Source organism: Cyprinodon variegatus, unplaced genomic scaffold, assembly GCF_000732505.1.
Source record: "Cyprinodon variegatus isolate N-32 unplaced genomic scaffold, C_variegatus-1.0 Scaffold1040, whole genome shotgun sequence".
Taxonomy (NCBI): domain Eukaryota; kingdom Metazoa; phylum Chordata; class Actinopteri; order Cyprinodontiformes; family Cyprinodontidae; genus Cyprinodon; species Cyprinodon variegatus.
In genome coordinates this window covers 185,128-203,651 of record NW_015151493.1, presented here as the reverse complement: position 1 = coordinate 203,651, position 18,524 = coordinate 185,128, and the positions used below count along the sequence as shown (strand labels likewise).

Below are 18,524 nucleotides of genomic sequence, written 5' to 3'. Positions count from 1 at the left end.
AGCCTAAGAGGAGCTGGCTGCTCCTCATTTGAGAGCCATGTGTTAACCTACATTATACCGCTTTTATTATTACCAGTGTTTTTATCTCCTGCCTGTTCCGTCTGATCAAGGACGTCATTCTCCAGGATTTTCATGCAAACCTAGTGGAATGTAATAAATTTATTTACATTCATGCTCAATTTATTAATGTTTTACGGAGGAAAAGAGACTGCGGCTTGAATTCAGCATCTCTCAGCCAGGTTCCTAATCACCTTCTCTGATTTTTCGATGCAGAGTGTCGAGCTGCAAAAGATCATAATCAATCACTAACAATTCGCTTTACTTTGCAATGGACAGCACTCACCAAAAGCTGTGGGGAACATACAATCCAACATGTTAGAGTTCCCTGATTATTGTACCAAGTAGATCCGATGTTTCATTAGTTTCTTGTGTGAACCAGACTTAGGACCCCTGTACGTACAATGACCTCTTTGTATTACAATTAATGATTATTTATAAATAATTTAGAACTTTGAATATCCATCCATCTTCTGTCATGCTTTTCCCAAGCGGGGTCGCGAGGGGTGCTGTTGTTTATCTCTAGTTGTCTATTGGTCACCTCAAAAAAATTTTATGGATTATCCCTAGTGAGAGACTGGTTTCAGTTCCATTTAGAAATCAGTTTATTTTGTATAATGAATATAATGTTACATTTAACTCCGCTAGGGTTATGTGTAATTGTATTCTTTAATATACATCGGTGGATCAGTATCCACTTCACTCGTTACATATAAGGTATAATGCATGAAATAAAGCTTAGCATAGGTTTGTAAAAGTGAAAGCTGTACAGCCTAATTCACTTCTTTAATATATAAGCGATTATATATGATCATTCGGGAATTTCTGATTTTCAAATAGGCAAGAAATGAACCTTGGATAACTTCTCCAAAAATCACTTTTAACCCTTTGGTGTTAGTAAGTGAAGACAGCGTGTGGAAAGTACATTTTGAAAATTATTGTTACTCTGAATGACCTCAGTCTTTCTCCCAATGCAGTTTAAACTCTTCTGGAGAAAAAACATCAAAGAATTTGATGAAAACTAAGCTGCAGAGTTACTTTTGGGCACTTTATGCATACCTAAAACATTTCTTAAGTTGGAGGCTGGCTATATTCAACAATAAATTAATTTTCAATAAGTATTGCATGACTATTTCTGGTAATTATAAAAGGAGAGTGAAAACATATGTGATAAATTTGAATGTGTTTGCCTTGGGAAATTACTTGACTGAGAAGCTTGAGTGTGATTTTTAAACTGGCACGATATGTAAAGAAAAGAGAACACTTTCCATGTGGTGGAATTATCGATCCAAAGACACAGCACACAAAGAAGCAGATGGGAGATAGGGTCACATTTCTTAAATAATTTAATTACAAAAAAGGGTATCTTAAAAATATTTCTACAAGAATGCATCTTCTTTAGTAGTTTGTTGTGTGTATGTGCACCATTAAATACATCTCAATGCTTTTCAAAGAGGAAGTAACAATTGCATTTCATTCTTCCAGCCCCGCCGATCTTGTTTTACTTATCATGTACAGTACTCTCTGAAAAGTGTTGTCTTTTGTTAGGAAAAACTAAAAAGTGACAAAGTTGACAAAAAAAGCAAGTCTGTGGACATGTTAGAGGACAAAAAAGAAATCCACTGTATATTATTTGAAATAGACATGTTTGAAAACAAAGCTAGAGTGTGCTTAATGCGTAGAGGGGGTAGTGTTAATCTCAGTAGGGAGTGTAGTCTGTGATAATCTGTTAAATGTTGAACAGAGAAAGAAATAGATGAGCGATGTTTGTATAATTAGACTCCTATTTGCACTTTTGATAACATAACTAAGTCTCTGGCGACTATTAAACAGCTTTTTATAAAATGCATTTGTTTTATTCCATTCACTCATACATACAAATGTAACAGTTTATCCTAATTTCAATGAAATGAGTCTTGATGGATGAACAGAAAAAAACAGGAAATGCGGTTCCTTTCTGTGCAGAGTATATAAAAGAATCCTATGAATTGAGTGTTAGTGAGCAGTTTACATGGGTAAATCTTTTAAATGTGTGAAAATGTTTCTATTAAGCCCATCAATCATGGCCAGTTTGACTCTGCTGAACATAGCTCCAGATCTCAATTCACCATGTGCAACTCATCAAAAAGTTGCTGCTTGAGCATGCATGTTTGCAATCTGATTGTGTTTAGCCCCTTTATCCTGGTCACGTTCCTGTATTTCAGTGCACATCAATAACACCTGATTTAAAGTCACATGCAAATTATAGCAGCAGAGGAGCTAAAGGGACTAATAGATTGATACGGCTGGAGAAAAAAAAAGGGAATGGACACTAAGTAATTCATGGCAATCCTTTGATTCTGACTGCAGTCACTTTACTAATATCGAAGCTATTGCATCTTTTACAATAATCTGAGTCCTGGTAAAGAACTTATTAATAAAAAATTATTTAAAATATCCCTGGTTAAAGCCATTTTGAAATCATTATCAGTTCACTATATTTATTTATTAACATTATGATTCATCTAAATTTATCATTTTTGATGATGACAAATTAAAAGCTAAAAAGTTAGGAAGCTCCTTACAGTTTAACTACATAAAAAAAAATGATTAAGAACATTACTATTATTAATGATTATTAACAAAATTATCTGCACGAGAGAAAATTGATCACTATAAAATGTAAATGTGTTTTGTATATAATTGTTCTCTAAAGAAGTGGAAAGACCCGCTGTACTGCCAAAAATATTGCAATACTACAAGGACTTGTGTTAACATGCTGAATTGATCAACTTTAATCCAAACAATATGATGGCTATCTTGAAGATCACAGCAACGATACCGCCCCACTCCCTAATCCAATGGCACCAGACACCCTCGTTGTGAGAAGCACAAATAGAGTGGCCTCAAAGATGCAGCTGCTATCAGTTAAGAGGAATCTGGATCCAGATTTCGGCTAGCCTGTATTCCCCTTACTGTTGATTCTGCTTTGTGCTAATCATGCAACACCCGGAGCTTGAGACTGGGTGATTGAAGGCCAGACAGGAAATGAATGAGAGATAATGGTAAGCCTGTATGCCCTGTGTCTGCAAATGCCTGTGTGCTGCACATCCATATCCTTGCAATGCCTGATTGGCTGCTGCATTAATCGAGCTGACAGAAAAAGAAAAATAGATTTCTCCTGAAAGACAGCTAAGGATTCTCTAATGAGGATCCTGTTGAATGCAGTGGAACCTGCAATAGAGCTCTTGCTCCTAGGCTTACCAAAACAATACAAAGGTGAGGTGACTAATTTGATGCAACACTATCCCTTGGCCTATTCCCTTACAAACCTCTTGACAGGCTTGTGTAAAATGGGTTGGACAACAGTTGAGTGGTTCACGATAGATGAAAATTATGTGCCTGGAAGACAATTAGTAACAGCCCAGTGCTTCACAAATACTCTTTATGTTGAGAATGAAAATGGGGCTGGGGAGGGTGAATATCAGGTTCATGTGGCACACTAAAAACTCATACACACCTTCACAGTCAACACTGAGATAACCATGTATGCAGAACAAAAACAGCACACTATTACCAGCAACTGAACATGAGCGGAGTTTCTTTCTTTCTCTCTCTTGACAACTATAATTTGCTGATGAATTCACTCTGAGACAAACGCTTTACACAATTTAGTCATTTATCTCACTTTTGTTACAAAACCTGTACAGGCTGTTTAGAACAACAACAAAATACAAAATCCAATATATATGCAATTACTTTTATTAATAATTTCATCAGGTGACGTCTCTTGGAGTTCCCTCTTCTCTCTGATTGTTTCACTTTGCCAAAACAAGCTAGTCCATTTTTATGATAATGAGAGCATGGGTTGGTGGGTGAGGTACAAATAAATACACAGGGAAGGATGACAAGAAGCATAGATAAGATCTTTTTTGATTATTTCTAAATCCAGATATTAGTAAGCAGAAAAAAAATTGTCAGTCATGATTGTGTGTGTGTGTATTTGTGTACATGTGCATGGGATCAAAGTCCATTTTGGGGATCCAATAAAGAAAGGTGAATGTTTTACAGCTGTCCACAGAATAAAGCATAATTATTTCAGATATAGTTTATGCTTATTACAGATCAGTTCATGCGTTAATTCTCCATGATGTCAAATTACGGAAGCTGTATTTTACATGTGCAACCTGGCGCACTCTCGTATGTCCAAACACTCATCAGTCAAACAAACATACACACACTCATGTGCATACACACACACAAGTAGACACTCACATTGGAAAAAAAAAATGCACACACAAGGCCAGGAGGTCTTTCAAACAGTGTTGGCCCAGTCCTTGTTTTAAAATTGTCACATAAAGTGTTCAGTGGATAGGGTACTGACTGGACTGGCCACAATTTCCTAGAAATGTGTGAGAAAAGATGGAACAAAGGGAAAAAAAACTAAACAGAAAATGTTGTTGCGTGGACATGATTTCATGTGAATAAAAAACAGCTGATTAGTAGGTGTTCCCACAAAAAGGAACAATCCTAAGTCACTTTAGGTTGTAGTGAAGAGGTCGCCTCGTGACCCAACAGTCGAAGCAGGTGTCCAAAAAACGTGGCTCCTTTCCTTTGACGTCTGTCATCCTCTTAACCTTTGACTGCAGCACGTTTAAACATTTTTCCTTCACCACTCCATGCCTCTCCAAGTAACTGCTCTTTTAGGTAACACACCTTCAATATGAAGATGAAGAATAATACACATGCACAGTAAAACAGCTTCTCTTGGGGAGATAGTGGTCCTCTGCCTTCTGTGGTCTGGCAGAGATATGTCTTTATCACTTCATCTACTTCTATCAAGGTTTATCCTTTGCCATGTCTTTTACACTCAGAAAGTTAAGAAAACAGGGTCTTGCATGAGGATCAGAGCACTAATAAGGCCAAGTTGACAAAAAAACATGCATGCAAACATCAACCCATTCAAGAGTTGGTGAGGCACACATGGGAAGTAGGGGAAATTCGGCTTTGTTCAAGAACATTTTCATTCAATTTGGATGGATGAAAGAAACAATGCAAACAACAAAAGAGTCGGGACAGGAAATGTAAGTGGTATTGAAATAAAGAAAAAAAATATACTCTTAGGCACTGCAAGCCAGTTTCATAGTGTCCAGTTGGCAAAGATGGGTCAGGCAGCTAGGGTTTTCCAGTGGCCCTCTCTGGCACAGTTTCTCCCCTTTTCTTGTCTGGCTGTCCTTTGACTGCATCCGTCTTATTTGACCTGCTGCTCACACCTGGACAGGAAGTGTTTGATTCATCTGTAGTCTCATGTCCTGAATGCTACCAAGTATTTTCTTCTGATGACCAGCCAACGTCACCCCTATCCGCAGGAGGTCCCTGTGGAGAAACAATTGAAAAATGAAAACAGGTGTCTCAGTCACAAAAATAGGACAAATATCACCAGCAGCCAAAGATAAAAAGTAAGTTTCATTTTCCATCACAAGGCTTCATGCACTGACCCAGGTGGAATCAGGCACCTGCGCAGTCACCCATTAAACGGCTACTGAAAACCAGCAAAAGCAAAACAAAGTTGGACTGAAAGGTAGTCTAAATGAAACATACCACTGTTACCCAGGAGGTGGGCAAGTGGAAGTGTCTCGAAAGACCATTAATAAAGTTAATGATTGAAGAAAAAACGTGACTACTGGTTAACAGCTGCCACACTTCACATTGTTCACCTCAATCCATCATTTAACTTAAGATGTGGTAAAATGAACTGGAAAACACTGTGGCTGTTCAATATTTCTTTCTTGTTTTAAACAGTTTTTTTTTTTTTAGTTTTTCATTAGGTTCTTTTTCTAACATTGGTCCAGCACATGACTGTTTGGAATGGCATTTTTCTTTGTCTGGTAAACTACTTATGTCCGATCTGCCAATCATTAGGACATGCAAGCAGATCTAAGCCAGTGTTAACTCAAACTTTTAAAGATAATTTAGCAAAGTAGTGAACTGGTGTTCTCGAGTTTGCACAATTACTGATGGGCAGTTTAGCTTCTGCTTGCTTATTTTTTCAACAGGTGAGAAGAGAGCAGATGTCTGTGTGACTCAGTATGAAGTTATGGACTAACAGTTCACAGGCATACATATTAACACTGTATTCACATCCTTCTAAATAAAACTTCATGGGATAAATAAATGGTGTATTTTTTTTCTTTCATATTTTGCCATCCCCTTCACCACAACAGCAGTAGCGGATGAAATGATAATAAATGGGAACCATTAGAGGAATTACTGGCCATTAAGGGCAACAGAGAGCCACAGTACGCCACACCTGTCAGCCTAGCCAAATTGAAACAAATTACCCCCACCTCCACTGCCTATTATGCAGCTAATGACAACGATTTATTTATCATTATATTCCTAATTCACTTATTTGATCATCACCAGCCTCTTGTTTACTTGGTTTCTTTGACATCATTTCCTGTTTGTATACATGAAAAATGCTGGGTCATCCATCACTTTTGTAATGCTAATGTAAAAATAGGTAATACTTTTTTAGGGCTTACATCTGAGTTTTACAGGTATTTCTATGCAAGGCTCTTTATACAAATTCAAGTGATGCAATTTATTTTACTGTAAAACAGGCATTAACCAGTAAGTAGAATTAAGGACATCATTGTTTTCAACAGTGGTGGTTTGTAGCTAAAATGTTCCATCATAACCATCTATTCACACAGTTTTACTCCTTTTATTTGCAGTGAATATCATCCCACCATATCAGATATTGACACTGAGGGGTATCATGCATAACCTAAAGGAGCAATATTAATCATTGTTATACAGGTACTGCTGTTATAAAGCTCCAGTAAGTGAGATATAGGTGACAAATTTATAATTTAGCCAAAGTAGGTCACTTACCAGAGCTGACATTCCAACTAAAATAACCAGACCCTTTTACACTCTTTAAATTTAAACGTTTCTGTTTATCGTTCAAAAATTTTTATCTTTACCCAAAATTATACTGTGCCTATTGTCAACAGGGTTATTATTTTTTTCAATTTTTTTACTTTTAAAATATGTTGCTGTATTGTAAGTCTCAAATGACATCTGTATCTTTTGTAAAAAGAAAAAGAAATAAGCACACAAAATTATTTTAACGTGCATATTCTTAAGGTTTTGACTTTGTCATTTCTACAGCTAAGCTGAAGACCAACAGTTTCCACACCCTTTTTTAATTTATCTGCGAGGTTATTTTTAGTCCCTCAAGGTCAATTCATAGAACTTTAATTTGACTCTCATACTCGACAGTCAATTACTTTAGCCCTGATTAGCTCCACTCACTCTGCAGTCATCTGGGCCACCAGGTCAAAGGATGCAAATCCGGCGTTGACAAAGTTGTCACGGTAGCGGCTCATCTTGATGGCATCCAGCCAGTCCCCCACAGTGGTGAAAGTGGTATAGTCTGGGACACTGCGATCAAGCAAAGGCTGGGATACCCTACATTAGGGAGGAGCAGAGAAGGAGGAGACAGAAGAGAGACAGAGAGAGAGATAGAGGGTTAAGGTCACTTTTCTGTTCCCTCTACTGGCCAACTCCCCCCAACCCCCAATTGCCACCTCTCCATTTCTCTGCATCTCCTCTTTTCTCCTCCTCCTTCTCCCCTCTGCTCCATACAGAATGCAAAAAGTTTTTGTGCTATGAGGCTAGGGATTTTTATGGCTGTGGAGAGACTGACTGGAGGCTTGGGTGGTGGAAGTTGGCACTGCAGCTGGTGAGGCATGGTCATATGGTAGCAATTAATGGATTTATTGGTATTCCTGTGTAAGTCATGTAAAATATCCAGAACCCTCAATGAACCCTGGAAACATCTTTTCCTCCTTGAGTTTGTTCTACTCTTTCTGTTGCAATGAACTGTCAGTGTGTGTCACTGGCGCTAGCAATGCAAAAAACACCTTTGAAATTCAGTTTATGTTGTTTGATGCAGTCATTCTTTTCAACTTTTTCACAAACATCATTTAAATCGGATCTGTAAAGAATGGATTTAATGTGGTTTTATTGGTCACTTGAAATCAAATCTAGACCATCTGTATTAACATGAGCACAGCTTGCATTTTATAAACATTGTGCCTTGGGCACGCAATGGCTGGATTTATAGTATTTTTGTATGGGATAACACAGCTAAGGGATGGGTGGACCATGGCCCCCAAGACATGGGCAGAAAGTTATTTCTACAAAAGACAGAAATGGCTTTGAAATGTAAATGCAAAAGTTCTTCATTCTTGTTTGTTGAAACATATATGAGCCTAGTCCCATGAGTCCTTGGTTCATGATGCTAAGGACTCTGGAAGAGGTAGTTTGTGAATTTCTAATGTTCTTTAATTTTCTTTAGTTCATTGGTACATTTCTTTAATGTCTCGGGTGTGAATATCAGTTTAAAAAAATAATATTTTTGACATTTTTTACACACCTGTTGACAGTGGAAAAAGGGTCTGAATTGGCCTCCTCAGGAGCTTGAATAAAATTGCACAACTCATAGGGAACTAGAGCGGATGAACAACATTTGAGGAGGAGAGGATGACAGGGAGGTGAAGGAAGGTAAATGAATAGAAACAGTTGAGGGGGCAGTACCAAAGAAAGAGCCCTACTGTCTCTTCTCCTGTCTGCTCTGCTGATCTCTGTCATCCTTTTTGATGGTATTAGATTCATTAACAATTAAAAGAGGAATGAAGAGAGAGAAAGAGGGAGAAAGGCATAGTGTGTGTGGGGGACGGGTGGGGTTGGTTGGGGTAATAACAGTGATACAGAGGCTCCATTGAGTGGTGCAGATGGAGTGATTTTTAATAAGGCCTGTGCTTTGGAGCCCAAGGGCCTCAGGCTGTCGTTAACACCAGACTCTGGCTTCTCTTAATTGAGTATTGTTAGTCCTGTTTCTCTAAAGTTTGCTTAGGCTGGGTCCAGATTACTGCTGGCCACATGTAAGCCAAAGGCAGTGGTGCACCAGGAATGATGGATAATCCTGTGTGTTAGCTGATAAGGCTGCTGAAGGCCTTACTTCATTTCACAGGGAGCTGTGATGATCCTAATATGGAAGCTGTATCAGTTTCTGCAAGGGGCTTAATTGCTGCTTAAAATTCTAACAAGTTTAGGGGGCTTGATAAGTTGAGTTACTAGAGTTTTAATTAGGCATTGAACCAAAAGTTGTGGTTTCAAAATCCACACCCCAAAAGCCCCCGTGCCTTTTTTTTGTTTGGGCACCACATGATGTAGAACTACACCTCCAAATTGTTACATTAAAAGGACTATGCAAGCTATGATCCGTTAAGGATCTAAAAATGTAAAAATGCTCTCATGGAGCGGCTTTGCCAGTACTAACATATGTATGGTCTCAGTATGAGGGATGATACAGATTTTCCAAGGATTTCCAGCCATTAAAAACAACATTTCATTCCAAATGTATGCTTTTAATACAAATTCAGCAAATTAGAGTGTGTGAAATCAATTGTCTCTTATCTTTTTTACTACTTTTCCACTGGTTATGTAGTGTACTGCCCCCTGTGTTTTTGGAAAACACTGTACCAACGTCAGCCTCAAGTAAACTCAGCTCCAGAACTCCGTCAGGCTGCCATTACTGCTGGCCACCCATTGGTATAGTTCTGTTTGACACCTTGAAGTGCAACTGTAACTTCCAACAGCATCATCTAGCAGAGCAGTTAACCTGACAAACAGTGCATTTAAGCTTGTTATACCTTTTGTTACACAGTGCACTATGAGAAAAATGATTAACAATACATTTTGTAGACAACATGATGCTTCTCTGTAATAGTTATAACGGTTGTGCAAATAATTTTTGCTCCTCTGTAGGGCTGAAACAATTAATTTGATTAACCGTGATTAATCAATTTTTGAAATAATCATCAACTATTTTAGTAATAGACTAATCAACAACTTGAGTTCAGAGACTCCAAAATCTGCTTTTAGTTGAAATAGCAACCTGTACAAAGCATTTCTTATACCCAAATTGTAAAATACTTTTAAACATTTTGTATTCAAGATGATAAACTTTTTCGTGCATTAATATGCTTTATCCAGAAGCAGTCAAAGGGTGCAGTATTGGCTTCACTTGGTTTGATTCTGTGTAAAACCTTCTTAACTGAACATTTTGGCATCCAATAATGAATCAATTGACAGATTAATCGATTTGTAAAATACTCATGACTTGCAGCCTTACTCTTCTTCTTGAAAAAAATACTTGATGAGACAATTATTGATTGAACTCAAATGTTAATGCCCTAAGCAATAACTTATTTTCTAAAGTTCATCATCATACATGGGTTTTTTTACTGACACAAAACATTAGCACCAAAGCCTTTTTGCTAATGTACTTATAATCACATTTTACATGATTTGTCAAAGTCAAGTAGATAAAGCAGTGATTGCAAACCTGTAGCCTACCAGTTTCGCTGTGCCATCCACCCCTCCCTGTTGAGTTTGTCGGCAGGAAGCCACCCATCTGATGGCCCGTTTAAAATCTTGTTAGTGGCTAATTAGAAGGCCTTCGCATCTCTTTTTTGCATTGCCCTAATCGAGCTAATTAACCACAAGCTTAATCTTCAAAGACTGTCACTCCAGTGGCCAACCGAGACCCTCGTCTCCCTTCAGAGCCCAGCCCAGGATTGTCTGAGACCCTCCCTCAGGACACAAAGACCCTGATCCAGGAACAGAAAGGTAGGTCACCCCTTTACTATATCTTCCAACTCTGCAGTCTTGTGAGCACTGAACCATTTCCAAGAAACAAGTGTCAAATATAGATAAATCAGCTAAATGTAGCTGCAGAGAAATTGATTAAACTCCCAGTTATTGACCGAACTGCTTCAAAGGCAATATTGAGTACCAGTAATTTGTTTGACTGTAGTGTCTACCTCTCTGTTTGTGGGCAATAAATATTTGCGTACACACTGCATGTGGCCTTAGAACACTCCTACGTCTGAGTTAAAGTAAATAATGTTTATATCAAGATCTCTACAAAGCATTTGAGCTTAGATTAAAACAGCTTGCTTGGACCGTACATGTCAATGATTAGATAAACTAATTAGCAAATCAAATATTTTATTAGTCTTGAAATATAAATAAAATTGTAAACCTCAGTGGACCCACAAGCATAAAGCTGGTTTATCACATGCAGAAAATAGTAATTATTGACTAAAACCCTTTTTCGACAGCACTTTGTATGACATTTCTATTGCCCTGTTTAGGACTTACCCACTAGACTGTGTGCTGTTGGTGACCACTTTGAGGCTTGCTGCATTCCGAATAAGTTTATCCAGCGTGGCCACAATCTGGGTGAATTTAGGTCGCAAGTTCCTCTCTTTAACCCAGCAGTCGAGCATTAGTTGGTGTAAAGCTGTGGGACAGTCCATGGGTGGGGGTAGTCGATAGTCCTGCTCTACAGCATTTATCACCTTGTGAAGGACAACAGAAATATTAGTTTTCCATTTCCGATCATCCAAGTGAGACATTTAAAGGAAGGTAAGTTAAGTTTTTAACAGTTAAATTAAAAAATATTCTGAAATATATTTTCGAAATGAATGCTGTGATATATATTAACAGCTGGTGTCTTAAAAGACTTATACTTAAAGACTTAGACTTATTTTGTCAATTTGTATACATGAGTGTAAACAAAAAGAAATTCTGTTTAAAACAGCTCTAGATAATTTCCTATTTTAATTTAATAAATAAAAGGTTCATTATACCAATTAATCAGTGGCGGCTGAATAATAGAGAGTGCAAGGGCGCCGCCCCATCCACCCAATGACCTTTATTAAACCATACACAAACAAACAAAAATGTAATTCTAAAATTAAAATTTTTGAAACATATTTATATATTTTTTAGATGTGAAAGATAAATATTTTCTTTAATCTTTAATGACGAGTAAAGCTGTTTCATTCATCGTTGGATTAGTGACCCCTGGGGTGCAAAAAGCTTTACCCACAGACTCTTGTTAAAAGTTGTCCATGCGCTGTAGAGATTGGGCCATTGTGGGATGCAATTATGCTGCGCCCAGAGCTGAAAGCAACTTTATTTGCACACCACCCCACGTCACAGCGCTGATGTCACAGTTGTCCGTTATAAAGCACAGCTGATTGACAGGATGACTGTATATAATTATTTAGCAACAAGGCTTGGCTAACTGCATGCAGCAAGGCTAACGCTTCATTCCAGTTTCCCTGCCTCCTCTTTCAAATATCACAATCTGACAGCGTGGATTAAGACAGGTATAACTGATTTAGAGCACTTTTCAGAAAATGTTATAATGTTGCTTTTTGTTGTTGGCATTCATGCACATATACTGGTGTGATACCTTAGTATACAATTGATTGGTTTTTGGTATACATCTATTTTGACTTTATAGCCCTCCCTGGAGAAAACTCCACCAGCCGCCACTGCATTGAGTTTAACAATGTTCCAAAGAATTTAGTAAAACAATGCACAACCTGAGAGAGTTTCTTTATAATAAAAAAACGTAAAAGTAAAAGGCTCTTCCTAAGGCTCTTTTTTAAATTCAAAAGGTCTTGTCACTTTATATTATTATCATAAAAAAATAGATTGATCATACAGCAATCCAAAATGTCTGAAAATGAATCTTTTACAATAAGCTTCAGGTCTTCAAGTTGAGAAGCCTTATTACCATCACCCTAATCTTTAGCTCCCTCAACAGATTTCCTATCAGATGGAAGTTGGGTCTCTGACTGGGCAACTCTAAAACTTTAGAATTACTTCTACTCTGTAAAAACATCTACTTGATATTTTAAATTTACTTCTCACTATCTGTTACAATTTGGCTTCGAAAAAATGATGTAGGGCTTTTTGTATGAATTGAGAAAATAAAAAACCATCAGTTTTTACTTACGTCTTGATTGCTCATGTCCCAATATGGTCTCTCTCCATACGACATAACTTCCCACATGACTATACCATAGCTCCACACATCACTCGCTGAAGTGAACTTCCGGTATGCAATAGCTTCAGGCGCTGTCCAGCGGATAGGGATTTTTCCTCCCTGTGGATATGCGAATGAGTATGTAAGCATGAAATACTGGAGGGATGGAACACAGACAGAGGCAGAATCACACACACAAGAGGGAAAGAGAAAGGGTGAGAAACAAAACTCCGAAGGGAAGTGTTAATGCACAACACATGGGTGGATGCTGCAGAACTCAAACACCCGAAACACACAAGGTTAGTCAACATTTAGACAAAAATGAGAACAAACGCATGAAGCTGTAGGAAGATTTATTGTGCCACAAAACTTATTTTTCCCTCTACCATTTTAAAGTCTTTTCAGCTCAACATATGACAAACTGAGTTCTTAGTGTGATGTTTGAGGTCTGACATGAAGTGTTCCTCAGAATAAAGAAAATATTTAAAATTTAATAATGTTGCTTACTGCTAACAGAAGACATTTTTCTTCCAGATCTCTCTAGGAGCTTTTATCTTTTCTGTTCTTTTCTTTGCCTGTCGTTTGTTTTACTAAACAGGATGTATATTCTCAAAGAAATGTTTTTAATCAGACTGATTCCAAGTGGAATCGTTTTATGCCTTACAGCAGAACAAGAATTAAAATCAAGATAGTTAAAGTATGGCTGTAGGACATTGAAAATGTTTATAAAATTAATGTAATTTAAACTTAAACATTTCCTAGAAATCAACAGCTTTTTTCTCTCTTGTTTAGGCGCATTGCACTGCTAAGAACAGACAAAACAGTGGAGTAATGAGTTTGCAATATGTTTTCATGTGACGTAGGTAATGAATTCAAAACAACAGTAAATCAACTCTTAAATTAAATTATTATGTTAGAATTGTTACATGTAAACAACTTTAACCATGGATTTCAAGATCTGTATTAACCATGTTAAAACACTGTACACTGACTCACCAGGGAGCTGGTGTAGGTGGGATCTGTGGGGTCGTCTTCAAGGAATCGAGACAGCCCAAAATCTGATACCTTGCAGACCAGATTGCTGTTTACGAGGATGTTTCGTGCAGCCAGGTCTCTGTGAACGTAGTTCATGTCTGACAGGTATTTCATTCCAGCTGCGATACCGCGCAACATGCCAACAAGTTGGATCACTGTGAACTGCCCATCATTGAGCTGGGGAAGGGAGAAACAATGGCACAAGAATGTATTGAATGTTCTTCTCATTTATCTTTTTTTGCTGTTACAAGTCATTTTAGCCTGTCTCCCTCTGTCCCTCTTCCTTTTCTATAAGTCAAGTTTATCTATCAGATATTTTGTGATGTGACTGAGGTACAGAATCAGTGGATACTGAGTCTTAAGAAATTAATTAGAAACGGAGCAGCTTGTAAAGGTCAACAAAAACACTAAAGATGATAAGAAGATTTTTCACATAACTGTTTTAAGTACATTTTTTAATTAACAGCCGTGGACACCAGCTGATCTTGAGCTTACTTTTCAAGGCTCAAAACACAGTGCATTTAAAAAAAATCATCTGCATGTTCTTGATTCAAGGATGTTTTGGTAACAAATACACCCAAAGATTCTAATTTTTGAGACAAAATGACTGGTAGGCACTTGGGTTACATTCTACAAGAGTCAAAGAGGCTGAAGTTCCAAAAACAGAAGTAAACATTTCAATTCACAATTAGATATGAAAGAAAGAAATTCTGACTCGAACACTTTTTTTATCTTTATTAAATTTAAAAGTAGAAAAGATTTTAATAAAACTATACAAAAACGTGGAAGTAAGCATTTCTTTATTATGCTCTGTGTAACTTCAAATTTTTAGCAACTACTTCATGAAATAAAATGCTATGCAGTGTTCATTAGGATAAAATCTATACTTTATATACAGTTAGTTTGCTCTAAACAATACAGTGAAACCACAGCTAAGTTCCGATATTATATCATTAATAAAAAATGCTTAATTGGAGAAAATACATCTGTTTGTCTGAAACACTTTGTTTACAGCAGGGATAAAAAACTACATCTTATTTCTGTAACAATTCAAAGTGGTTTATTTTTTATATGTTAATAACACCAGATATATTGCTTCTTGCTCTTAATTGATGTATATTGTTTATTTTTTGTATATATTTTAATAACAGTGAAAAAAACTTTATGATGATGTTAATTTTGAAGAGTTAATTTGTCTATGTGACCTGTTCATGCATTAGTAAACTCCATTAATATCTCAAAGAATGCTGATATTTCTGGATATTTTTGTCTAGGATAATTAGGATAATTAAAATTAAGGCATAATCCTCCTGAATGTGGCAATCAGATGAATTCTCTGTGGATCTCAAAACAGCGGAAACCCAATGATCAAAACCCAGTGATCATGTATTTTGTACATGACGAGCAACTAATTGTTTTATTACAATATGGTTTTAAGAAATGTGTTTGTTGTTTTGTCTTACCCTTAGAAAAGAGTCCAGTGCACCATTTTCCATGAATTCGGTCACAATCATCACTGGTCGACTCTTGGTAACCACTCCTTCCAGACGAATAATGTTGGGATGGTCAAACTGACCCATGATAGATGCTTCAGACAGGAAGTCTCGCCTCTGGCGGTCAGTATAGCCCACCTTTAAAGTCTTGATGGCTACAATTATTTCCCGGCGCCCAGGCAGCTTCAGTCGACCTCTGCAGACCTCCCCAAACTCTCCTGTGGGAACCCAGGTGAGACAGCCAGAAAAACAGCAAAAGAGGAAGAGGAGAGATGCAAGAGAGGCATGATGGAAGAGTGAAGGAGAGTGGGGGAAAAGAGGGGAGAGGGAACAGTTAACTGGTTAGAACCAAGGAGCCTGGGAAGGGAGGGAGGAAGGTTGAGGCAGGGGCAACTGTAAGAGAAGCCATGACTTAAGGCTAGTCTTTGAGGGTTGGTGTTGAAACAGGCATGGTATAATAACATCATACTGTTAGGCTAAACACTAACAGAAGCATGGTAAGGGAGAATCGTGATGCTCAGGAGTGGAAAGTTGCAAAACAAACAAAAAAAAATTATGAAATAAAACTGAAAATAAAATGAAACAATGTGGAATAAGTTTGTAGGATAAGTAAAGTCGTGGAGCGGAGGGAGTTTGGATGAGGAAGGAGGTGCTAAACTTCAGTGGGGCTGGACAGACGAGAGCCTGACAGAGAGATGGGTGGAGACAAAAGCTTTGGGGGTTTTGGGGTTGTGGATGATTTATGTTTAGATTCTACACCAAGCGTGTGCAAGAAAAGCAAGATGAGAGCGACATGTGTCAATGGATGTAAAGATGGCAAAGAGGGGGAAAATGGGGAGAGGATAGGAAGGGGAATTGAGGGACAGAGGGGTGGATTAAAGACGGGATAAAGGAGAGCAAGGGGGAAAGGGAAGACAGGGGTTGAGGGTTTGTCACTTTAAAGGTGAATGCTGGAAAGCGACGGGTTTCAAGTAGTAGCCTCAGCAGTAGAAGAACTGTCGTAGTAGTAGTAGTAGCAGCAGTAGTATTGGTAGTAGTAGAAGCAGTAGTAGGGGATTCCCATCTCTGCCATCAAAACGTCCTCCATAATTGTTCAGATACATAAGTTAAAAAGAATATATCAACCTCACATGGTAAGTCCTGCAGCTTTTAAGCAGACATATTACTTTTATATATGTCAAGTTCATAAAATAGTTCACTGTCTACAACATAAGGTAGAGGGTGGGGTTTTTTTAATTAAGGGAAGGACAACCACATGATGGAAAAGGTGGAAGTAGAGGAAACTAGGGTCAAACAGTGATACAGTGGAAACCTCTTTTTTTAAATCAAGAGGCTCTTAAGATTATAAAAGAGTGGGTAGGGTTGAATACAATCCTGGACATGAGATAATGGATTTTTTGCCATTTTCAGAGATGAAGTCCTTTTTAGGAACAAATTATTTTTTCTATCTTAATTAAACATGCTCCATGGAGTATATTTCACACTGATACACCGAATATCTCATATTCAAAACATGTATTGTAAAATTGAAGCAAGACCTATTTACACAGGTGTATCGAAAGGACAAAATTCTTCTTTTGTTTGCATTGGGCTCTGATCTTGACATCATCCAAAATATGGCTCCAGTGGATTTACATCCTTTTATCTTATTATTGCTCTTGTTCCAGGATTGGAGTCAGTATCAGGAGAATGGTAAAAAGATTAGCGTTTTACAATGGGTATAAAAAAATCGTTCTACATTTGCATGGTATGTATAAGTGCAATAACCGTGATTCGTTCTAATGTAAGCGAGACATTATAAGTCATTATTTTAAATATAATTGGGATGGGTGCTATAGATATTACTAGGTCTGGGAAAGGGGTCCTAAAAGGTGACATCTGGCAGGGGTGAGAGGAAGAAGAGGACTAATGATGAATTGAGTGAAAGTACCGCTTGGTGTGAAGTCCTCTAATGGTATGGCCTGGAGGTGACTAGCAGTCTTCCCCCTGTAGCTCAGGAGCTTTGGTGGGTTACCTGCGCCAATGACCTCCTCGATCTTCACGCAGGACACGTCAATCTCCTTGGCAAACTCGCGCACTGCTTCATTGGGATCCTCATAGGTGAAAGGGTCAATGTAGACCTTCATTCCCGGCGTTACTATTGGGGATTCTGTGGCAAGAATGAGAAAGTGAATCGATGCAGTCAAGGAAAATTTCAGCAATATGTATCTAATTTAGCCAAATTATTTTATGACTGTTCTAAACCATTAAATACTTTGATCTAAGCAACTAAGTGGTTTGTTAACTGGACCAGTTAATGAAATGCAGGGTATACAAGACGAAGGAGTAAATTAGCAAAGATACTTACTATACTGCTGGAGTTTCTCTGTATATTCTGACTCTGAACCATTTCTTTGTTTTCTGTAGAGAAAGATGAAAACACAAACTGAGTCACATGAGCCTAATGGAATTCAAGTACTGCAAACTAACAAAGGCAACAAGAGATAACAAATTCCAACTAATGCCTGGTCTTAGTATCAGATGTAGTCATACTATTGCATGGCTTGGTTACATTTTTAAGCTTTATCAAAGAGCAAAGAATTCACTCGGAAAGAAGTAGCAGGAAAATTGAAAATAAGTGGCCACTGTAATGCAAGTCTAAACAAAGGGAAATTACAATGGAAAAGCTAATAGGAGCTGTTATATGATTCACACCAAAATGAGAAGCTTAGACTAAGAAAATGGAAACAGTAAGATGAGCTGTTTTAGCTTACTCACCCTACAGGATATAACATTGTTCCTCCCTACAAGACTTTATTAATCTTGTTTCTACATGAACCCAGACTCCTAAAGTTATTCTTTTTTATTTGTCTGTTATTTTTCTCACACATATGGTTTTCAGTTTGTCTAACCTCATCTTCTAGCATAGTTCCCATTTGGATTGCAAGAGGGGGTGGCTACAGATAGGGAAATGGGTTGTTGAAATTACATGTTAATGTGCTTCCTTTGTTGTCTAACCAGTAATCGGGGCAAAAAAATCCCCAATGGTGATTTGCATCTCA

General features: G+C 37.7%; 1 protein-coding gene across 7 annotated transcripts in view; it reads right to left on the bottom strand.

Moving 5' to 3' along the window:
- Window positions 1-1,405: 1,405 nt before the first annotated feature.
- Window positions 1,406-18,524, bottom strand: part of LOC107100982 (ephrin type-B receptor 3-like) — a 63,905-nt gene continuing 46,786 nt past the window's right edge. The window contains exons 9-16 of one of the 7 annotated variants that reach the window (XM_015399697.1): window positions 17,831-17,883; window positions 17,414-17,632; window positions 15,454-15,701; window positions 13,952-14,167; window positions 12,926-13,111; window positions 11,275-11,474; window positions 7,357-7,512; window positions 5,295-5,412 (exon numbers count right to left, since the gene is read on the bottom strand). In XM_015399697.1, coding sequence (XP_015255183.1) covers window positions 5,304-5,412; window positions 7,357-7,512; window positions 11,275-11,474; window positions 12,926-13,111; window positions 13,952-14,167; window positions 15,454-15,701; window positions 17,414-17,632; window positions 17,831-17,883 — 1,387 coding nt within the window. In that variant the 3' untranslated portion in view covers window positions 5,295-5,303. Of the gene's footprint in view, window positions 5,413-7,356; window positions 7,513-11,274; window positions 11,475-12,925; window positions 13,112-13,951; window positions 14,168-15,453; window positions 15,702-17,413; window positions 17,633-17,830; window positions 17,884-18,524 lie in introns of all 7 variants that reach the window. The other 6 variants (XM_015399698.1, XM_015399699.1, XM_015399700.1 and 3 more) reach the window with 6 other exon arrangements.